This window comes from Manihot esculenta, chromosome 5 (genome assembly GCF_001659605.2).
Source record: "Manihot esculenta cultivar AM560-2 chromosome 5, M.esculenta_v8, whole genome shotgun sequence".
Taxonomy (NCBI): domain Eukaryota; kingdom Viridiplantae; phylum Streptophyta; class Magnoliopsida; order Malpighiales; family Euphorbiaceae; genus Manihot; species Manihot esculenta.
The window spans coordinates 26,852,442-26,878,071 of NC_035165.2; the positions used below are offsets into that span (position 1 = coordinate 26,852,442).

General features: G+C 26.0%; 1 protein-coding gene across 1 annotated transcript; it reads left to right on the forward strand.

Moving 5' to 3' along the window:
- Nucleotides 1-21,154: 21,154 nt before the first annotated feature.
- LOC110614876 (probable jasmonic acid carboxyl methyltransferase 2) lies at nt 21,155-24,036 on the forward strand. Its single transcript, XM_021756562.2, has 4 exons — nt 21,155-21,312; nt 21,422-21,826; nt 23,232-23,504; nt 23,599-24,036. Exons 1-4 carry the CDS (start codon nt 21,238-21,240, stop codon nt 23,941-23,943), a joined length of 1,098 nt encoding a protein of 365 aa, XP_021612254.1. The 5' UTR covers nt 21,155-21,237; the 3' UTR covers nt 23,944-24,036.
- The last annotated feature ends 1,594 nt before the right edge of the window (nt 24,037-25,630 follow it).

Genomic DNA, 25,630 nt, shown 5'->3' on the forward strand with positions numbered 1-25,630 from the left:
ATATTAATATTAATTATTTTAATTTATTTATAATATTATATTTTTTTTGAAATGGGTTTATAATATAACATTATATTTTTTATATTTATTATTCTGTATTTTAAAATTTAATTTTTATTTAATTAATTTAATTACATATTAAATTTATATAAATATAATTATAAAAATTATATTAATATTAATATTAATATTAATTATTTTAAATTATTTATAAAATAATATAATATTTATTTTATTAATTATATATTAAATTTATATAAATATAGTTATAAAATTATATTAATATTATTATAAATATTAATTATTTTAATTTATTTATAATATAACATTATATCATTAATATTTATTATTTTATTTTATTATTTTTATTACGATTAATTTATAAATATTTAATTTTTGAACAGTAACAGCTTTTAAATTTGTTTTTTTTATTTTAAAATAGTAAAAGGTCCAAAATTTTTTTTAGGTGTTGTTAGTTATATAATTTTTTAAAAATTTTATAATAATAAAAATAATAAAATAAAATAATAAATATGAAAAATATAATGTTATATTATACATAAAATAAAATAATTGATATTTATAATAATATTAATATAATTTTATAATTATATTTATATAAATTTAATTTATAATTAATTAAATTATATAATTAATAAAAAATATTATATTATAAATAACTTAAAATAATTAATATTAATATTAATATAATTTTTATAATTATATTCATATAAATTTAATATATAATTAAATAAATTAAATTAATAAAATATAATATAATAATTAATAAAAATTAAATTTTAAAATAATTAAATAAATTAAATTAATAAAATATAATATAATAATTAATAAAAATTAAATTTTGAAATGCCAAATTCCACATTTCAAATTTTATATAATACATTACCCAGACTTTTCAAAAGTTTGGTAATATAATTTTTCTTAAAATTATTTTTTTTTACCATACTTTTAACATGCATTAAGTTTTAGCATATTTTTTAAAATGCGCTAAATTCAGTTTTCACCGAAAATATTTTTTTCAAACTAATATTTGAGATTTTTTTTTTTTTTTATTTTGAACTTGGAAAGGTCAAAAGCCCATGACCAATAAGTTAAAAGTCAAATGCCTGAAATGAATCAAACATTCTTTTTCAGAGGTTTTATCCTCAAAGAGTCCGCAGCCCAGGACCAGGAGTAATTGTTGGTAACCAAAAAAAGGCCACAAATGGTAGCAACGTGAACAGTAAATCAATTTAAATTACCACAGATTAGCATCAACTAATTAATGTTTCTTAATGCATATCAATCCCAATTATACACTAAGAAATTCTGGAACACCATTTGTAAGAACACCCTCCAAAATAAAATATATTCGCTTTCGTTTCATAATTTTTGTTCACCTTTTTTTTTAATTATTTTAAAATTATTATTCACTTTTTTTATTAATTATTATAATTTTATTTTATTTTCAAAATATTTTTTAATATGTAATAAAATTTAATATTTTTAATATAAATATAATTAAAAAGTAAATAAAAAAATTATTTTTTTAATATAAAAAAACAAGCGGATAAAAATTATAAAAAGAATAGAGTATTATTTTTTTTATTAAGTGTAAAGCATTATACATCTCAATTAAATATTAAATTAAACTATTAAAAACTTTGTGGCATGTAAATTAAAGTATTTATTTTTTACACAATTCTTTTTGCCTCATCATGTTTTGAAAAATCTCTTCACTTCAATATTAACTAATTAATTATATCATCGAAGCCGAGAGCTTCCTTTTGGTAAGGCATCGGCTGTGCCGCTGCGGCACCACCGGCTGCACCGCTGCGGCACCTTCATCCCCTTCAAAGTATTTTCTGATCACCGGTACGGCACGTACCCCTTGCCGTACCTTCCCTCCGCCCCTGATTTTAATGTTTAATCACATATATCATAGTTGTCAAATTTAGATTCGAATGATACTCATTTCATAAATTGAAAATCTAATCAAATAGTATAATTTGTTAAAAATTTCAAAAATTGATTAAACATAATATATATTCTAAAAATTATATCTTAATAATATATTTTGATAAATATAGAATTATCATTTATTTAATTAAAAATATTCTTCATAATAAAATAATCTATATACATTATATCATGCACTTCAATATTAACTAATTAATTATATCATCGGAGCCAGGAGCTTCCTTTTGGTAGGGCACCGGCTGCGCCGCTGCGGCACCTTCATCCCCTTCAAAGTATTTTTTGATCGCCGGTACGGCACGTAGCCCTTGCCGTACCTTCCCTCCGCCCCTGATCTTAATGTTTAATCACATATATCCATAGTTGTCAAATTTAGATTCGAATGATACTCATTTCATAAATTGAAAATCTAATCGAATAGTATAATTTGTTAAAAATTTCAAAAATTGATTAAACATAATATATATTCTAAAAATTATATCTTAATAATATATTTTGATAAATATAGAATTATCATTTATTTAATTAAAAATATTCTTCATAATAAAATAATCTATATACATTATATCATGCAGTTTTATGTTATAAATTATAAATTTTAGAATTATAAACAATAGTTGCATAAACTAAATTCGTATTTAAATTTGATCAAATAATTAAATAGTTCAAAAAAAATATTATTAAAAGTAAATCGCTAAAGAAATTTATAATTTTAATTTTGTTGTAATTATACCCTATAATTTTTTTTAATCAATTAAATCTTGATTTTTTAAAATTACTTTAATTATGTTCTACTATTACTTATACCGTTAAAAAACTAATAAAATTGTCACGTCACTCACCATATCACAACAGCACGTCAACAAAATTTAGAATTAATCGTAAAAAAAATTTTATACTATATTTTTGTTGCAATTTTATTTTATAATTTTATATTTTATCAAGTAAATTTTATCTTTTTAATATCTGAGCAAATGCACCCTAACATTACTTGTATAGTTAGAGACTCATCAACTATAATTAGTTAAGTAAATTAACTAAAAAGAAAGAAGAGAGAGGAAAAAGAATGGTTAGTTGAAGAAAAATAATTAAGGAGGGGTTTTATATATACCAAAAATAAATAAGATCTTAAATTTTAAAAGTATAAAATCTGATCTTAAATTTTAAAAGTATAAAATCTAACAAACATTTTATAATTAATTAATTGAATCGGGTAAAACTTCGGTGTTTATATTGATTCACCTGATTTAGCTTGAGTCATAATTCATCTTCTAAATCACTAAACGGTTGTAAAATTCGAATAAAAAATCGTAAGATTTAATTACATTTAAAATTTATATTATAGATTTGAATTATAAGATTCAAACAGAGAATTGTGAGATTCCAACAACGGTGCATATATCATAATATGAAATTATTTTTCTATCACATCCTAACATGATTTACAATTATTATTATTATTTAACTTTTTATCATTATAATAATAAAAGAAATTCCATGCAGAGTGCCACTTTGCCTGGATACAATTCTAATGCATGCAGCACTGCAGGACACAGCCAATATCGCATTCACAACATTGCCATATGTTAAAACCAGTATAGCAGTCGAAACATGCTAAGAATCAACAAGTAAAAATTCTCAGGTACTAGGTGGAAGAGCTACTCATTTTATTGGTGGTTTCAAATTTCAATTGTTCACTTCAAGGATTACAGAAAAAGGGCGACTTAATGCATGATGTATCCTGTGGACTTGGGGGAGGGTTTATGTTTACTTCAAGTATTCAATTGCATAAAAAAAAATAAAAATAAAAAAATAAAAAGAAAAGCATATTTCATAGTTCTTGAAGTTCTTCAGCACCACATCTCCAAAATACTCTCAGCAAATTCAGATAATGACAGTGACAACCGACAAGTAGCCTCCCAAATACTGCAGATTAAAATTATTCCATAACTGCGTAATAACAAATGGTGAGTATCTGACAAGTGGAGATTGTCAATATTTTCCAAAAATCTAGTTATGGAAAACAAATAAAATGAATTTTTGAAGAGAACTGATACCTTCTCTGCAAAAAGTGAAAAAGACATTAGCAGATTGTAATGAATCTGAGTATAGCAACAATCAACAAGTGAAAGAACAAAACGCCTTTCGGTGAAATGACAGAGGAAAAGGTGACAACAATGTGAAAATAGAAGAATGCAAATGTATATAGAAAGTCCAAGTTTGATACTGCCTGACAACCAAATTTTGATAGGGTGATGGTCCCTGTCCCATCATCTTTCAGGGTGCCACTTGAGATAATTTCTTCAACCATTCTTAGATGCACATAATGTTCATGTTTCTCAGAATAATCTTCAGGGGAAATGGTAAATTATTTATCTTCAAAAGATTCCATGCTACAATCAAAGTAGTGTTATGAAAAGTTATTTCTATTTAATATAAAATTTATATTCTCTACGATACATATTTATATATTCCTAAAACATGAAATTTAATATATTTTTATTATAATTGAAAAATCCTGTATCATTCCATATATATTTTGGATTCTCAATTGTAAATAGAAAAGCCTTTATATCATAAAATAATCTAATTCAATAAAAATGTTTTTATAAACTTTTAAGGTATTGTGTCCCTAGATGTAGACTCTTGTAGTCGAATCTCGTAAATCATTTTTGCGTTATTTTCTTCTTTCCTCTACTATTCTAACTTTAACAATTACCATTATTAAACTTTGCTGCAGCACTTCTAAAAGGAGTTCCACGTTCAGAATTCTTTCCATGAACACAAGTCAAAAAAGACTGTCGAATATTGTTTTCGAATATTGTTTTCCATGAACACAAGGACTAAGTAAGCAACCTAATTATACTGTTGATGGAAGTTGTAACTTTGCTTGGTACCATAAACGATTACCAAGAATATTTCATGAAAGAGCAAATCTGCAGAAGGCTAGCCAGAACCATCCATCAGTTTCCAACAGGTTTTTTAAAAAAAAAATCTCCTTCATAATCACAAAGAATCAAGAGAAAAAGAGTAAAAAAAAAAAAAGAAACAACCAACTTCTCCACGGGTTTGAGAGCTTCTTCAAGAGTTAAATTAGAGAGAATTTTCGAATGCAATATAAAATCATCACATATATTTGCAAATAGCTAATGGCTTAAGAGAAAACATGTATCACTCAATTCATTGAACTCGATTAGAAGGGCACCTGCGCACAGAGGAAACTGGGAGTCGTTAGGGGTTCCAACCGCCAAGAGTGAGAAGAGCCTCAGGCGATTTTCCGACCACGGAATTGGGAAGAAGCTTTTGTTAATGGGGAACGAAAGAGGGGCACTGCGATCAAAGGAGGCAACCGGATGGAGTAAAACAGTAAAAAGGATAAATTTGCTCTCAGTAAAAATTTCAAATTTTATTTTTCATTCTAGCTTCTAATTATGTTAAAAAGTCTATTATTCATGAATTACGTTTACATATTTTTAAATTTTTAAATTTTATTTAATTTGATAATTTAAAATAAATTTAGGTTAAAAGATTAATTTTTATATTTTAATTTTTACTATATATTTTTAAAACAGAGTTAGTGTTTTAATGGAAATAAAATCGAGAAAAAAATCTTTAAAAAAGTTATTTCCAAATGAATTTCTTTTGATAATTTACAATATAGTTTTCAAAACACTTCAAAGAATAATTGACTATCATTAATCAATAAGAATAAGAAATTAATTAACTTTAAAAATATAAATTATAATGAAACAAAAAATTATACATATATAATTAAATCGTGTACAATTTATTCTACAAAATTTATTCAGTTGCTAATAACTTGAATTATTAACTTTAAAAAATAGATAAAATTATTAAAATTGAATTTTAATAATTGTAATTTAAAATAATTGTAAATTTTCATAAAATAATGCTTAAGTTCTTAATTTTAAATGTTAAGAAAAATATAAATTTTATGAAATAATTAATATTGAAATTACGAAGTCTGGAGGCGTGTTTGTTTGTTGGTTTCATTTTGTTTTTTCGGTTTGGGTGTGGACTTCCATTGAGCAACTCCTCATCAGAATAAAAAGGGACTGAGAATAATCGATACCGAAAATCTCTAATTGACTTCTTCAGGTGGTTCCATAGTTATAATAAACTGAACATGCTATGGACTAGTTTTCCTCTTCTGTCAACTCATATTGTTGTGGCTCACTTTCTCGACTGTTTTCTAAATTTGTAATGCATGTTTTTTTTTGTTGATAGCCGATTTGAATTCATATTTTTCTTCTCGTGTTTTTTCCTCTTTTCCGGCTATCCTTTTTTCTTTTGTTGTGGCTATTCTTGCGGTGTTGTTTTTAGTTTCCTTACTTGAGGCGGGTATGCCACTTCCGGTGACCAGTGCTGATGAGGCACAAATAGATTACAGCATTTGCTGCGGTGAGTATTTGCATATTTGTCACGTTGATCACTAACTCATGTTCGCGGTTTGGATTACCGTTTGGGTGACTTTCATTAATGAGTCTTGTATTTTGGAGTGTGGACATGGTTCTTGATATAATTCTCTCTTTGTACTAAACTCAGTGGGCCATAATGAAATGCATAACTTTTACATTGATAAAAAAAAAAAAATTAAATTCCAATATAATCGTAGCAAATTATATAAATGCTGACCATTAGAAAATAAATATTTCAAAACAAAGACTTGATGGGTATATCAAATAAGAAAAACCCAACAGCAAGAGTCGGCAATTAATATTCTTCCATCGTAATTGCGTACAAATGTGTTGTTCGGTTCCCACTCGTCTCAGAATTTTTAATTTTTTTTAAAAAATTATTATTTATTCTCGGTATTATAAAAAAAAATTAATTTTTTAATTTTAAAAAATATATTAAAATGTAATTAAAGTTTAAAAAAATTTATTAAGTCAATTCCGTTAGTATTAATAGTTAAATATTCTATTTAGTTCTTATAATTTAAAAAAATATATTAATTAATTTTTTAATATTATAAAAAAATTTTACTAATTAATTTATCTGTATTAAAATAATATTAAATTTTTTATAATATTTAACTTTAAATTAATGAAATTATTAATTAATAAATTTTAAAAATTTTAAAAATATTTTAAATCTATTTTAATATATTTTTTAAAATTAATAAATTTTTCTATAATATAAAAATTAAATATTATTTTTTGAAATTTTTATATATAATGATTGTATTGAATAATTTGGGTATTGATATTATTTATGTTTTTAAATCATTATAAAAAGATGTAAAACAAGTTGCATTTCTGCAGCTCAAAACAGAAATTTGTGACTAAAAACATTTTATCAGAATGAAAATTTACGTTATTTTAATATGATTGTGGTATAAATAGATATAAGAGAGTTTAATATATAAAAATTTCAATTAACACAAAACTAATTAATCAAAATAATTGAGTTATAACTGAAGATAAATTCAAGTGGTTAATTTTAATTGTAATTCTAAAAATCAAACTAACATCATCTCTAATAGAGTTATAACAGAAAATAAATTCAAGTGATTGTGATTCCAAAACAAAACCAACATTATCTCTAACATTCTCCTACAAGATTAAGGATCTATCATGGAGATCAATCTTGGACCTGTTAATATAGAATTTCATCTTTATCAATAGTTTTGTCAATAAATAAGCTAATTGATCTTTAGACAAAATATGAAAAACACGAAGAGCTCCTAGTTGAACCAAATCACGAACAAAGTGATCTATTTCAAGATGTTAATGCCACGATACAGACGAACATAATGACAGCAAGAAGACACTAAATTTCGAAACGGCCTGACTTTATAAAAAGACTAGTCAAATAGGTCTTTGGCTAGAGTCTCCTTCATGAATTGATCCTTTATGAGATAAAATCGAGAAAAAAATTTAATCGAAAACTTGATTAGAATCACAAAATTAAGAAATAGATATAAGATTTGTTTTGCCTTTTAGTACAAAAGGCACATTAGAAAGATAACAAAGCTTGGATGGTAAAAGAAAAGTACCAGAACAGTAATAAACAAACCTAAATTGTCTGTGAGCTGCAAGCGGCTATTGAGTCAACAAAGGTCGAAAAAAATTCTTAACTTTGAAGTACGACACTATAAAAAAACAGTGAATTAGCGACCAAACTTTTGGTCGCTAAAAAGAAAGATTTGGTCGCTATTATGCAGTAGCGACCATTTAGCGACCAAAACGAAATGGTCAGTGTTTGGCCAGTCGCTAAAGTTTTGGCGACAATCTGAAAATTGGTCGCTAAATTAGTGACCAATCAGCGACCATTTTTTGGTCGCTAATTTGGTGTCATGGCAAATTAAGTATTAGAAATATTAGTCGCTGGGTGGAAATAAATTGGTCGTTAAATTTTGGTCGCACAATGGTCGCTAATTTGGTCGCTATTTCGTTGTTATTTGATCGCCTCAGGAAAGAGCATTTAGTCGCTGTGTGGAAGTAAATTGGTAGTTAAATTTTGGTCGCGAAATGGTCGCTAATTTGATCGCTATTTCGTTGTTATTTGATCGCCTCAAGGAAGAGCATTTAGTCGCTGTGTAGAAATAAATTGGTCGTTAAATTTTGGTCGCGAAATGGTCGCTGTTTTTTTGTTATTTGATCGCCTCAGGGAAGAGCATTTAGTCGATGTGTGGAAGTGAATTAGTCGTTACATTTTGGTCGCGAAATGGTCGCTGTTTTAGTCGTTAATTTGGTCGCACCAGGGAAGAGCATTTAGTCGCTATTTCGTCGCAAATTAATAGTAAAATTAAAAAAATATTTATTATTTAATTTATTTTTGTGGATGATTTGTCACTAATAAATACATTTAAATCTAATTCATATCATTTTTTCAATAAATTCATAAACCTACTATAATATCAATATGTACACACACATTCCAATACATAAAACATCAAAGACAATATATAGACATCAACTTCATTTCATAATTCTGCAATCTAAAAGTCCAAAATATTACTATAGTTCAACACTAAGAAACTTAAAATATCTCAAAATATATAATGGATCCAAATAGTATCAAATTCATATCATAAAATATATTATTTAAGTCAGTGAGTAATGACATCATGCTAATCCATATGTGAATCACCAAGGGATCTATGAGCTGGAGGACTATCAGATGATGATGGCATCAATGAGGAAGACTGCTGTCCCATCTTCGCTGCCTGTAGTTCATCACGCATTTGAGCTATCATCTGATTTTGATCTTCTACAAGTTTCTGCAAACTATTATACTTCTCTTCAAACTTTGCTTCGATTTCCTTCTTCCATTCTAGTGATTGGGATGATGGAACATTTGTTGATGTTTCTCCAATTCCTATTTGAGAGAAGGCAGAAGAGGCAGCACTACCTAAACCATAAACTCGACTTCCTTGTCATCCTCCTGCTGCAATAATGAACAATTGATCCTCATTAATAGTTCCTCCATCTCCTTCCACATGATCTGATCCCACATACTGACTTGAATGTTGTTCTTTTAGCTTCAGATAATTTTCCTAGAAAATTATAGAATAAGAGTTCAATTTGAATACTAAAGTAAGGAAAAATGCTAATATCTACAAGATATGACAATTATAATACCTGCAAGATATTACATTTACAATACTTGCAAGATATCATAATAGAAAAATCAATCACAAAACTGAGAATCATAAACAATTTCCTTGTGAGAATCACCTAGATATCAAAATCATACTTCCAACTGAAAATCAATAATACAACTCAAAATCAATCAACAACTCAAAATCAATCACACAATTAAGAATCATAAACAATTTCCTTGTGAGAATCACCTAGATATCAGAATCATACTTGCAACTGAAAATCAATCACACAACTGAGAATCATAAACAATTTCCTTGTGAGAATCACCTAGATATCAGAATCATACTTGCAACTGAAAATCAATCACAAAACTCAAAATCAATCAACAACTCAAAATCAATCACACAACTTGGAATCATAGACAATTTCCTTGTGAGAATCACCTAGACATCAAAATCATACTTGCAACTGAAAATCAATCACACAACTGGGAATCATAAACAATTTCCTTGTGAGAATCACCTAGATATCAGAATCATACTTGCAACTGAAAATCAATCACACAACTCAAAATCAATCAACAACTCAAAATCAATCACACAACTGGGAATCATAAACAATTTCCTTGTGAGAATCACCTAGATATTAGAATCATACTTGCAACTGAAAATCAATCACAGAACTGAAAATCAATCAACAATTCAAAATCAATCACACAACTGAGATATCAGAATCGTACTTGCAACTGAAAATCAATCAACAACTCAAAATCAATGACACAACTAAAAATCAATCACATAGACATCAAAATCATACTTGTAAGATATTACTTAGAAAGACAACTTGTTTATATAGAAACTTACATAAACAATTTCAGCTCGTTTATCAACAAATTTGTTGCGATTACTCTTCCTTGTATGGGTGTGGAGAAACAACTCAGCTGCTGTTGGAGAAACTTTGTCTGTCTTAGCATTTTGTATGCGTCTAGCATGCTCCTCATGTGTTATGGACCCACCTGTATGTTTAGAAGGACCAACTCCTTCACCTCCCTTCTCTGTTAGGCGGTTCTTTGAGTACTTCATTGACTTTGCTACATACTCTGGAGTACTCCAATCTAAATTTCATTTATCTCAAACTTCATTTGATAAATAACCACTCCTCTTTTTTTTCTTCTTTTCATTTGTCAGAAAGTCTTTGTATCGGGTAGCTGCTTTTTTATTCTATACCTTCCTCACTATTGCAGCACTTCCCTCATCCCAGTGAAATTCTTTCTGTAAATTAATTTAAAAAATATATGTACAATACAACATAGATTATAAGACATTTTATCTAAATTAGCGATCAATTTTGGTTTTATACTTTTGACAAGAAAAATAATGCATGTTTTTTGTTTGGTAAAAAAAAATCTTAATATAAAATACAACTATTTAATTCATAAATTCTATAAAATATAACTCCTAAATTCTTAAAAAATTTATAAAAATATATACTTTTGATTTTTAAAATACAAGTATAGGAAGGATTAATTAATAAATATAATTAACGATTAAAATTAATAAAATAACTAATTAATATTTTTTTTAAAACATGTATTATTTGTTATTTAAAATTAAATTACCGATTAATAAATTTTTTATACCAATTTTTTATAATATATACACTCAAATGGACAATTCCTACAAATGGAGGAATCATTTGAAAGCATCATTTTAATTCCGTAATCAGTGGCCAATTCCTTGCATAAAATCTGGTAACCTTGACCCACCACATGGTAGAGCCCACCGTCCAAGAAATTGAGAAGCATAGGCTCCATAACAGAACCCTTTACCACTGATGAAGTAGTAGTTGCGAGTCACGTTCAGTGGAACCACGTCCCTGCCAGCTCCCCTAGTCCAGTTGTGAAATTTTAACATTATATTTTTAATTAAAGACGGGAAACAAGGAAGGTGCGTTATCTAATCAATAAAAATATTTTAACAGTATATTTAATCTTAATTTAAAATTTTAAATAAAATAAAATTTAATTAAAAATTAAATTAAAATTTTAAAAATAAAATGGTCGCTGATTGGTCGCTGATTAGCGACTAAACTAATTAGTCGCTAAATATGATCGCAAATTACAACATTATATTCCCACTCAGAAAATAGTCGCAATTTCGTCGCAAATATGGTCACAAATATCTCGCGCCACTAATTTCCGCTAAATTTAGCGACGATTTAATATTTGATCGCTAAATAGCAACCAAATAACGACCAATTTTTGGTCGTTGAGCTTTTTATTAAATAAAAATATTATTTTATTCATGTAGTAGCAGAATGGTTGCTGATTGGTTGCTATATAGCAACCAAAAATTTTGGTCGCTAATTTTGGTCGCAATTTCACAGTTTTTTTGTAGTGCACTATCTAACAGTATAGCTATATCGTTCACGAAACTGACATTGAACTTTTGATCGAGAGTCTTTGATTATGATTGAACCCATCAGATTTGGATTTACCATCCAAATATTCATCCGATTGATTAATAGTAGGATCAATATGCTTCAGATACAACTCATGAGCTAACAATTTGTCTTGAAACTCATCAAAGGAAATTACAGTATCATGTGCATGGATAGCAGCAGCGATATCACAAAACTCAAATCCAATATCTTCTAGAACTTGAAGAACCAAATCAACATCACTAACTAGACTACTAGATAAAAACAGTTCCTTAGCTATGTTTTTCACATTATTAAGATAATAAAAAACCGAGCGACAATCTCATTTCGTACAAGACAACTTATTACGCAGTGATAAAATTCTTGTAATCAACTTATTTGCATAAGTAATCTGCAGTTTTTTCCACGTCTCCGCAGAAGTCTCAATATCAATAATCACATTCATAACAAAAAACGAGAATAAAGATCGAAGAGCAATAAGAATTAATTGATATTGACACTTCTAATATTTGTAATCTCGATTGGAAATTTATTTTCCTTATTAAATAACAGATTTGAACAGTACTTAGAATATACCCCATAAAATTGCGACCTTTAAGTAAAGGAGAAACTTGAGCTCTCCATGTCGGATAGTTTCTAACTATAATTTTTAATGAAAACTAAGTACATGTAATTTTTAATGAAAGTTGAGTATCGTTGATGGATGTAAGAGAACAACCGGAAGCATGAGCAACATTTGCTATACTACTAAATGCCATAATTGAAACGGAAAGAACGGTCAGATTAGACTCTAATATCAAAAAAAAATTTTATCAGAATGAAATTTTTTTTTATTTTTGATATAAGTGTGGTATAAATGAGTTATAACAGAAAATAAATTTAATAAATTTAAGTGATTGCTTTTGATTGTAATTTTAAAACTAAACTAATATTATCTCAAATGGAATTATAATAAAAAATAAATTTAAATAATTAATTTTAATTATAATTTCAAAATCCAACCAACGTAATCTTTTAGGGGGTGGCCACTCATTTCATCCTTTTAGCACAGTCAACATATTTGAATTTTGATAAATTCTTTACACTTTTCAATTCCATTCTCAAAAGTATCATTCAACAACTTTTGAGGGAAAAGTGCTCAAAGGTTTCTTTTTATACATAAACTATAATTTCATTTTTATAGTTTACTGTTGTATTTTCAAAAAGCTAATAATTTAGTTATTATAATTTTAAAAATTAATAAATTAATTTCTTTCGTGAGAAATACACTGTTTTTATAAAAAAAAATATATTTTTCTACCTTTTAAGGTTTGCATATATATATATATATATATATGTTTTGCGTTAAAGTGATTTTTATTTGATATCAATTTTTCTTTTTTATCATGCACAATGTTTACAAGGCAGAGAGATCTTTACAAAGCTCAAGAAACTCGGTTTTTTCTCACAAAATTTTTATGTGAAAAATATTATTTAAAATAAATTAATTTAATATATTAAATTAAAAATAATATAAAATCTTAGTTAAATTTAAAATGACCAAATTAGGTATAATCGCGTAAAATTAGGGGTGAGCATTCGATCGGTTTGGTTTAAAATTAAACCGAACCGAATAAATCGAAAATTGAAATTTTAGTGTTTATGAAAACCGAATCGAATCGATTTTGGTCAGAAACCAAATCGAATCGAACCGGTCTGATTCGGTTCGATTTGATCGGTTTCAATTTTTAATAATTTTTTTATTTTTTACACTTTATTTTTAATATTTTAAAATTTAATTAAAATATTTTAATTTTAATTTGATTTAATTTCTCTATTTTATTGAAAAATATATTATTATCACTAATCGGTTCGGTTTGATTTTTTCAGTTTTTTCTGATAAAAATCGAACCGAACTGAAATAACCGAAATTTCTGAAATTAAAAACTGAACCGAACCGAATCAAAATGTATAAAAAACCAAACTAAATTTTTAAATCAGTTCGATTCAATCAATTTTTTCGATTTGAATCGAATACTGCTCATCCTTACGTAAAACCGAGTTCATGTATTCAATAAATGCATGTACGCTTAACTACGCTAAAAAAAAAACATGGTTCATGCATGTTGGCGGTACATGTACGACGAGAAGCGTTTAAAATTTGATACAATCAGCTTAATCGCTAGACTCAAGTAGGAAAATAATAACAATTGTACGTGAAATGTTAAATTCTAATGTTTTTCTTCATTGTTATCAAACTCTCAACCAATTAATTATGACTAGAATTTATTATAAATTCAAATATATTATTAAAACAGTGGGTGTATTTATTGAATTTGAGACCTGAAAAAAATATTCTTTTTTAAAAATTAATTATTTTAAAATACAGTTCAAATAGGCGTACCTATCTGAATAAAAATACAGAACCAAGTGTGGTACGAAATCATGATGAAATTGTAACTTCCACATTTGTTTATTTAATACTAGAAAAAAAAAAGTCATATATATAGAAAACATAAAATTTCATAATTGTTAGGTAGAATTCAACCACAAATTTATAGCTGATTCGGACTAATTAAGCAAAATTTTCCTTAAATTTCAAATATTGAATTATAAAATTCAGGGCCTACATTTTATAGCATAGGGTGGTCTCGGGCGGCACGTTAGACCGTATGGATACTGAGCAAGGCATTCAATTTGAACAGAAACGTTTAGGTACTGAAAATGAGCAATCAACGCCCATTAGGGTACAAATTATAAATGTGCAACACGTGTGATTTATTGTTTTTTTTTTTCCTTAGAAAATTACTATTTATCTCTTGTAATTTTGTAAAATACTATTTTTAAAATAATATTAATTAATTTTTTTTAACTTTTCAAACAATTAATTATAAAATTTTTATTTTTTTCAAACTTTTAATTATTTAACTCTTTTTTAAAATAGCTAGTAATGTGTCTGCATTCAATTTGAACAGAAACGTTTAGACGTTGAAAATGAAATTAAATATCAATATGCACAAATTAGGAAACAAATTATAAATACGCAACACGTGATTTATTTATTTTTTTAACTTACTATTTAACTATTGTAATTTAATAAAATACTATTTGACTCTTCTGTTTTTTAGAGCATAATAAATTAGATTTTAACTTTTAAAATAATTAATTATTAAATCTTCATTTTTTAAATCTTTAATTATTTAATTATTTATTTTTTAAATTATTAATAACGTAATTCAGCACTCCCCTAAATTATATTATATGGTAGTTACTTTTTATTGAACCATATAATGATGCGTATGTAATTAAAATAATTAAATATCTCAATTCGATTATTCAAAACATACAGTAAGACATTCGAATTTAAAATTTCTATAAAATTTTTTTTCCACTAATCAGTATATTTTAAATTATTTATTCCCTATAATTCCAGTCATAATTATTCAAACCCTATAGTTTCAAATCACAATGACTTTATATACTCTCAAAATCCTATTTAGCCCTATAATTTTAAAATAATATATGTTCAGTCAATACAATTCACATGAAAGATTAACTAGTCTATTTTTTAAAATTATTAATTATTTCATTTTTCTATAAATGACATTGACTAATTAATGTATTTTCATAAAAAAATAATTAATTAATTTCACTAAATTATAAAATTTAAATAGAATTAATTTTTCCTTTCCCCTTGTATAATAATAATCTAAAATTTTTATTTAAAAATTCAATAATACGTCGATTCGGTTTAAAATTAAAATTTTATTATTTATAAAAATTCAATCAAATTGAAGAAATTAAATTAAATTAAACTGATCTCATTCGATTCGATTCGATTTAGTTTAATCAACTTGAATTTTTAATAAATTTTTTATTTTTTAAAATTTAATTGAAATATTTTAACCTTAATATAATTTAATCTCTTTATATTATTAAAAATAATATATTATTATCACTAATCAGTTTGATTTGATTTTTTTAATTTTTCCTATTAAAACTGAATTAAATTAAAATAACTAAAATTTTTAAAATTAAAAATCAAATCGAACTGAAATAAATAAAAAATCGAATTAAATTTTTAAATTAATTCGATTCGATCGATATTTTCAATTTGAAATTGATGATCTGAGATCCAATAGAATAGGATTTTACAAGGGTTTGTGTATTGAAGATAAAAACTTGGCCTATCTCCCTAAAGGGGTATCCTTTTTATCCTTTTCTTCCTGCTTGCTGGTGACAACGTATAACGGCTTTCCCATGATTGGACCACGCGTCTCTGCCATACAGATATGGGCGTACGAGGATATCAGGCGCCTGCTCTATGCGTAACGGCCTCTGATTCTCCCCCGTGTGTACACTCGAGCGGATCTGCCAGGCTGTATGACGAGTCTTGTTCTGGATTCTGGGCTGGGCCGAGAGCTGGGCTGGACGCTGAACCCAGGAGGAGAAGGAATCCGTGGGGAGATTATATGGGCTGGGCCGATCTCGATGAGGAAGAATCTGATGGAGTCCGGCCTCGGGAATCTGGTGGTCCGGGCCTGTTTTACTTGAGAAGGCGTGTGGGCCTTTCTTTCATGGGTCATGGCCATAATCTAGGCCCAGGATTGGGGGTAGGGAAATCCAGCGGTCATCAGAAATAAATACTGCACGCTACTAATCGGTAGCACGTACTGCTGTATGTGCGATACTATATTAAATAATTATTTTTATAAATTATTTACTTATACCCCAGTTAACTTAATTATAGATATAAAAAAAAATTAATGCAATCATGGAGACAAAAATATTATTTAAATTTAACACTGAATTATATTATACACAAATACACTTAAAATATTCTCTTTCATTTATGGTAAGACAACTTTTAATCTATAATTGACTAAAGATTTTTTAAATTTTAATATTAAATTATAACCTACATGCATATCATATATTTACATTATGCTATTACCAAAAAAATATTTACATTATGTTTATTATTAAAATATTTTAAATTAGTATTATTAAATGGACTAAAATTACTATAAATATTAAAATTATAAAATTAAATTATTATAATAAATATTATTGAAATAATTAAATTATTATAATATAACAGTAAATTTTAATAAAATAATTATTTTAATATAATGACAGTCTAGAAACTATTTTTTTTCATTAAAATTACATAAATTAAATTAAATATTAAGACTTATATTATAAATTTTTTTTTATTATTACTAAAAACAATTCTTACCTATGCGTGTGAATTGAAACCATAAATTCATTAAATTTCATAATTGTAACATATTTTTCTTCAAATTCAAACACCGTTGAATTAAAAACACAGCCTACAAAAAACATAGGACGCCACGTGGACAACGTATGGATTCTGAGCATGTCAATCAATTTGAACAGAAACGTTTAGCTACGTGAGAAAAAGAAATTGAAATATCAACGTGCAGAAATTCGGATACAAATTATAAATGAGCAACACATGTGGTTAATTGTTTATTTTGAATATTTACTATTTAGCTTTTATAAATTTAGTAAAATTAATTATTCAATCATTTTATTGTAAAATTATATTAATTATTTTTTATCTTTTCAAAGACTTATTAATAAATTTCTGTTTTTTCAAGTCATTAATTACTTAATTATTTTATTTTTAAATTTATTATCAATATGTAAAATACTAAAATACTATATTTAATTAATTTCGAACCATCACTATTTAATTCCTGTAAGATTTCAAAATCACAGTTATAATTTGTATTAAATTACAGTCTACACATTAATTATCCATTAGCATTGTCATTGTAGATGCTTAATTTGTTTGGAACATAAGTTTATCTTTTATTTATGGTATTTTCACTAAATATTTCAGTTTCCATATTTATAGCAAATATTATTTAAATTTAATATTTATAGCCTAAATATTTTTTAACATGACACCAAAATATTAAAAAATGAAATTTTATTTTTTAAAAAAATTTAATTATTCTTTATCTTATTTTACAATATTTATATTTAGGAGCTTAATACTAAATTTGTATTATTTAATGTGATGTTCAGAAATTAAGAAAATAGGGTTATAATGGGTATGTAAAACTTAGTCAGAGAAGAAAACGTTATTTTTTTTTATTTATTTTTCTTTTATCTGTTAATGATGTCTAACTGTTTATCTGTAATAGTACCATCTATTTCTATTAGTGAACAAGCTTACTTTCCTTACTTTATGTCATATCACCGGATTGAACTTTTCATGGGTAAATTCGAGCGCGTAATCACTCTGGTCCACCTCTCACTTCAGGACCGGTCTCGCGACGTAGATCGTCTTATCTGTGTGAGACTTAATGGCTTTAAACTCGTAACCTTCTCCAGAGCCAAGCATCATTTCCTGATTAGGAAAATTCGATGGTTACCACTATGTATATATATTTATCATAAATATTTTTAATTCTCAGTATATTTTATCAAATGCTATATATTAACGTATACATTATCAAATGTTCTAAAAAACATGTAAGGTCAAAGTTGAAAGTATTATTAAATAAATAAATACATAAATCAAATTACATTATAATTATATTGAAATATTCGATGAAGGTTTATTTGTAAATTAAAAAAGAAAGTTGTTTAGTTGAGCTAGATTTTTTTAGGTTATCAATTTTATAAGAGTTAGCTAATGCAATCGTGTGATGACGAAGACCACAAAATTTGATTGAAAAATCATAGTTGAAGTAAAAGACAGTATCAATAATTAAAGCATAACATGATACCAAAGTAAAAGTTAGACTTTTGAAAAAGTTATAGAAAGCTAATTCGTAGCATCGTTGAAATTTCAATTCAAACAAAATTAATAGTTGAAAATGAAATAGAAAATTATTATAGTTAAGAATTTTATTTAAAAAATTTTAAATAAAATTATTTTTAAGAAAAATTAAAATTAAAGAATTAAATTTAATTAGAATTCTTCTACCTAACACACCGATTTTAAAAGAAAATTAATGTCATGAATGAGAAAAATTAAGATTGAAGACTTGAATTTAGAATTCTTTTAACCGACGCACCAATTTTGAAAGAAAATAATGTCATGAATGATGGAGACATGCAAAAAGAATGAATTGTGAGGGTGACATGCAATAAAACTAAATCGTGAGTTGTTGAGATTTTGAGAGATGAGAAGAAAAATAATTAGTGGTTATAAATTTTTTTTATTAATAAATTTATTTTGAAATAATCAAACATCATTTTTTCTAATTATTTTCTATAATTTAGAAACGTCACTATTCAATTCTTGGAAAATTTTAAAATCACAGTTATAATTTATATTAAGTATTTCGTTTATTTTATAGAAAATATTTTTCATATTTTTAAATTTTTAAAAATTTTAAAAATTAATTAATGAAAAATTATTATATTAATTTTTTTAAAAAAAAGTGAAAATAATTTTCATTTTTTAAAAAGCCAAATCATTTTTTACTCTTTAAGAATTTTATTAATATTTTCATATATAAATTTATTAATATATTTTATTTTTTAAAAATTAAAATTAAATAATAAAAAATAAATTACATTCCTAAAAAATATTTTTCAAATATATATTATTTTCTACAATATTGAAAACTAAATTACAACAACATATTAATTATCCAATTACATTATTTTTATTACTAAAATATTCCCCTTTATCATTGTGGACTGTATCTGCTTTATTTGGAACCTAAATTTTCGTTTGTCTTTCATTTATGGTATCATCATTAATTCACATTCAGTTTCAATATAAATAAAATATATACGTTTAAATTTATATTTTACTATTTTTATCTATTAAATATTTTAATTTTAATCGTAATCTAATATTTAAATTTTAAAAAAATTATTTTAAACTCTTAAACTTTAAAAAAATTACTTTTAAACATAATTTTAAAATTATAAATTTAAAATTTTACTTTTAAATATAATTTAAAATTATAAATTTAATCATAAATTTAAAAATTTACTTTTAAACACAATTTAAAATCATAAATTTAATAAAATTATATTTAAAAATAATATTTTTATAAAGTTTAAATACTTATTAAATTATAATTAAAATTAAAGTGTTTGATAAGTAAAAATATTAAAATACGGACGTATAAAAAGTGAATTTTATGTTTTGAAATTTAATTATCTTTTATTTTATAATAATAAGAATAATAATAAAACATGACAAAATTGATTTGAATTAAAATAAGACTATCAAAATTATAATGTGTGGTCAATTTGTATTCTCATAAAATTTTGTCAATATCAAAATGGTTTTATTTGATGAAAATATTAAGTATATTGAGCTTAATATTAAATTTAATAATTAAATTTTTTAGTATTTTATTGAATTATAAGAAATTAAAATGATGTACCTTAAAATTAGTAAAAAAATATTTTAAAATAAAATTAAAAATATATCGGACATTAATTAGCTACAAAGGATTAGTATTTTAAGTCAGCTAAAGCAGTCAAAGTCTTTCCGTATCTTTGGACCATGAGATCAACAGAAGCGGGACCAAAATTTACTAGAAAATAGAAGTTAAAGGATCAATATGAAAAATATCATTTATCTATTTTCAAATAATGATTATGATGAACACGCTTAAAACGTGCCCTCTGTAATCTCTCGGAGGAAAAATATAAAAAAATATTCTGATTTTACCTTTTTCATTTTAAATATATTATTTATTTTAAACTTTATAATTTAATTTCATATAAAAATAATATCGAGCACGATCATTATTTACGAATAATATGATATTATAAAAATATCACTTAAATATAAAATTGAATGACATATTCTAAATTAAATTTCAAATTAACATATTTTGAAATGTAAAATTAATAAAATTATAAATTATTTTTTATGTTTTTTTTTTAATTTTTAACTGTGAATTTCTTATAAATATTTGTAATTTGTTAGAAAATTGATACAAAATTTTGTTCAAATTAATTATTTAACAATGTGACCAGCTTGTAATTTATGCAGCTTTCATATTCAAATTTAATTTAATAATATTTTATTAATTCGGTATACATGCAAAAATTTATGCAGCTTGTAATAATATTTTATTTTAACTTCCATATTTAAATTCAATTTAATAATCATATAGATGTATACAAAAATTTCCATATTTAACCTCCAGCATATCTATATATAGCGAGTCCATCTTCTTATAATTTTCACCCTTAGGGGAAGAAAGGAAGCAACTTCTCAAAGGCCTTCGTTGGAGTTTAGAGAGAGAGAGAGAGAGAGATGGAGGTAGTGCAAGTCCTTCACATGAACAAAGGAGACGGCGAAACTAGCTATGCAAAAAATTCAACAGTCCAGGTTTATTATTTATCTCCGGCCACCACTCAATCTATATATTAATTTTCACAAATAGCATCAGAATTCTGAAATCAACCGATTTTATACAATTTGATTTCCTATTTTGCAGAGCAAGATAATCTCTGTTGGAAAACCAGTGATGGAGGAAGCAATCCTGAAACTGTTATGCAGCAGTGTACCTGAAAGCATCGGCATCGCAGACCTGGGCTGCTCCTCAGGACCCAATGCCTTGCGAGTGATATCTGAGATTCTTGATATCATCTACGCCAAATGCAAAGATCTGGGTTGCCCACCACCAGAGTGTAGGGTTTCATTGAATGATCTTCCTTGCAATGATTTCAACTGTATTTTTGGGTTGCTGCCAACGCTGTACAACAAGATAAAGGAAGAGAAAGGTGCAGGATTTGGGCCATGCTTCATATCTGCCATGCCAGGTTCCTTCTATGGAAGATTGTTTCCAAGCAGAAGTCTCCATTTTGTGCACTCTTCTTCCAGCCTTCACTGGCTCTCACAGGTTCATCCCTACATAATATTCCTTCGTTTAATTAAAGTGCATTAGCAGTTAGTAAACAATTTTAAGAAAATTTAATTAGTGGGTCATCAAATTCTGCGTAAAATATAGGCAAATCTTGATCATTTTCTTTGGTTGATAATTAGTCGAGCTTTAATGAATCGGAAGATTTTTTTTTTAAAAGAAGAATACAAAGAAAATTCCCACTTTCGGGAATAATTTGAGATAATTATTTATAATGTATTAGTTCACAAGAAAACAAAAAAAAATAGCAATTATTTTTTTTTGTAAACAATTACGTGATCATCCTGTTGATCAAACGTAATATACAAATAAAGCATAGAATAGATAAGAAGGAAATTATTATAGTAAGTAGGCATTTATAGAAGTTCAACATTAACAAGAATATTACGTCTCTAAGAAACAAAAGAAGCAACCCCTTCTGATATTTCGGTTTTTTTTTTTTTTTAAGAATTGGATTATAACTCAAATCTATATGTGGTGTAAAATATTCTGAATTTTCAATGTAAAACAAAAAAGTAGGTGGATTTTTTTTTATTTGTCAAAGAAAGTGGAAAATGACTAAATATATGAGGGATTATTAACAGAAATTTTAATTTTAAATTGAATTGAATTTTGGTGTAATTTTTTAAAAAATTATTGCATTCATCTCATAATATTTATTTATATTTTTTAAATTGTTTTAAATTATTATTTATTTTTATATATTATAATAATATATAAATTGATTATTATAATTTTTATTAAATATTTTTTAATATTTAAAAAATTTAATATTTTTAAAATGAATATAATTAAAAAATTAATAAAAAAGTTAGATTGAAAAATAAGGTGAAGGAGAGAGTAGTCGATTGGTCAGTTTGTTATTGATGGGTGGAGTGGAATCTTCTTTTTTCAGTTGAGAACAGTGTGTGAAAATGGTAGTGTGTGGAGGGCAGGAACCTAAGACTCGAATGACGCGTCATCGTACAATGGTCCCCCTCCTTCGAACAATTTTGGCTAACTGTTCGCTGGACCACCGGTGTCAGTGTGGTTATATTTGTCTAAGAAAGATATTACATACCAAGCCAAACAACTCCCACCACTACCTTCAATGTACGAGAAATTAGGGATAAATTTGGCAAAACTGATTTATTATAAATTTAAAATATGCTTTAATGATAAAATATATTTTTTTAAATTTAAAAAATTTTAAATTTTATTCTTTAATTTTTAATTTTTATTTAAAAAAATATAGATAAATAGATAAATCTCTGTTAAAAAATTAGATAGAATATATTTTTATTTGTCTTGACTAGATAGTTACTCTTTTTTCCTTTTTCTTTTTCTTTTTAGAATTTTTTTTTGGAAAGATAAAAATAAATAAAGAAAGAATCGTTTATTACAGGTCCCACCTAGTCTGAGTTGGAACCCTAGCACACCCATGAACAAAGGAAAGATCTACATATCAAAGACCAGCCCAAGCAGCGTCCTTGAAGCTTATTCCCAGCAATTCAAGGAGAACTTCTCACTATTTTTAAAATCACGTTCAGAGGAACTAGTTCCTGGCGGCCGTATGGTATTGTCATTCATGGGCAGGAGATCCGTTGATCCCACCACTGATGAGAGTTGCTACCAGTGGGAGCTGCTTGCAAAAGCACTCATGAGCATGGTTTCAGAGGTGATGATCATCTTTTTCTCTTTTATTTTTCTTCAACTCTGAAAAGATTCTTAAGTTTCAGGGTTGACGAGAGGCATTGTTTGATTTTCTGCAGGGACTTGTTGAGGAAGAAAAGGTTGATTCTTTCAATGCTCCATATTATGCACCCTGTGCGGAAGAAATAAAGATGGAAGTGGAAAGAGAAGGATCATTCAGTATTGATATGATTGAAGGGTTCGAAATCGAGTGGGATGGAGGGTCGGATGACAAGCAATCTCGTGGGAGGAGGGTGGCGAAGACGATTCGAGCTGTGGTGGAATCGATGCTGGAATCACAGTTTGGCAGAGATATAATGGATGAATTATTTCATCGCTATGCAGAACTAGTGGATGATTACTTGTCTAAGAACACAACCAAGTATACCAATCTGGTCATTTCCATGTTTAGAAAGGATTGCTGATTATTTGGGGTTTAACTTTTACATTGTATTAAGGCTTTCAATGCTCATCATTTTAGTTAATTTTTCCAATAATTCATATGTTTATATTTTGAATGAATTGACTCAATTTTATATTTGAATGTAATTTTATTTAATATTAAAAATTAAAATATAAAGAAGCATAAAGCAATAGAATTAGCATATGGTACCAAAAGGTTTCCTTCTACCAGTTGGCTAATAGTGGAATGGCTAATAGCGGAATGAGCCATTCATGTTGCTTCATAAGTGGAAAGAATTGTATGGAGCTCTTAATTTCTATAATCCTCATGCAATTAAACAAAAAGAGCAAAATCCGATTCTCCCATTTGTTTAATGTTTTTGCAATTTGACATGTGCTCACAATTAACGTTATTCAAAAGAAATTGACTATGTAGGATTAATGTTCTCTCCCTTTCCCATCATCTTTCAAAACCTAGTCAATTCTCAACTAAATATTATTGAAAAGGAAAAGTAATTTGAAAAAAATGGTTATTTTATGATTAAAACATTAATGTTCCTAATCCAAAGGGGCAGCTCAGTGGCAAAGACCACTTGCGAGAGATAAGTCCTCGTGTTAAATGAGAAAAAAATAACATACCGTGACATTATCTATTAGAAAATTATTAGGTACTACTTACACCAATTCAATAATATTTAAATAAATAATTAAAATTTTTTTATTAATATATATAATTTTTATATTTTTTATATATTATTAATAATTATTATTTATATTATTATTATATTAATTAATATAACAATAAAATTAATGTTACCATAAAATTTTTTATTATTAATTTTAATATTTTTTGAAGTCAAAGTATATTAGTTTTCTTTTCTATCTTTTGGCTTCTTTGTTTTTTTCACATTCTTGTTTCCTGCAAGTAGTATGGAATTTATGCTGCTAATTTCAACCACAGGTTAGTCTCAGGAATTCAGAATCCATCAATGGCTCAGCGTTATGCAGCAAACTGCTAACCAGCAATTATGAGTTTGCAGTTTCGATTTCGGGATGATTTCTTATCCAGAACTAAAATCGGAATTCAAAATCAGTTTCTACATTTTTTAAAATATATTAAAATATTTTTATCTTTTCTATATCTATTAAAACGTTTTTATCGTTTGTTTATATCAACGAAATAGTCCCCCGCCTCCTTAAAAAAGAAAAAAGAAAGAAAGAGAAGATAATGATAATGAAGGAGAAGAAGATAATGATGATGAAGGAGAAAAAAAAGAAAAAGAAGAAAAAAGAAGAAGAAGAAAAAGAAGAAGCCGGAGAAGAATCTCCTCCTCCTTAACGAAAAAGAATAAAAAGAAAAATCGAAAAAGAATCAAAAAAGAAGAAGAAAAAAGAACTAAAGAAAAAGAAGAAGAGGAAGAATCAATAAGAAGGAGGAAAAGAATGAAAATAATTTAGTCTTTTATTATACTTTTAACGGAAAACAAAATGGAATGATTATTTCGTTGACGGAGAGAAAAGATAAGAACGTTTTAATAGGTTTCTGAAAATATAGGAACTGACTTGTTAATAATAACAATATCCAGTGATTAAATTGTAAATCTTCTTATAAAATATATTATTGAAACTATACATTAGAATGGTAGTATCATTATAAATTATTTAAATATATATATATATGTCGGTTATTCGTTACGGTTTTGATTTAGT

Coding starts and splice junctions, on each gene's coding strand:
- LOC110614876 (XM_021756562.2), top strand. CDS start 21,238: ATGGAGGTAGTGCAAGTCCTTCACATGAACAAAGGAGACGGCGAAACT. Junction 21,827..23,231: donor GCCTTCACTGGCTCTCACAG/GTTCATCCCTAC, acceptor CGTTTATTACAG/GTCCCACCTAGTCTGAGTTG. Junction 23,505..23,598: donor TCATGAGCATGGTTTCAGAG/GTGATGATCATC, acceptor GATTTTCTGCAG/GGACTTGTTGAGGAAGAAAA.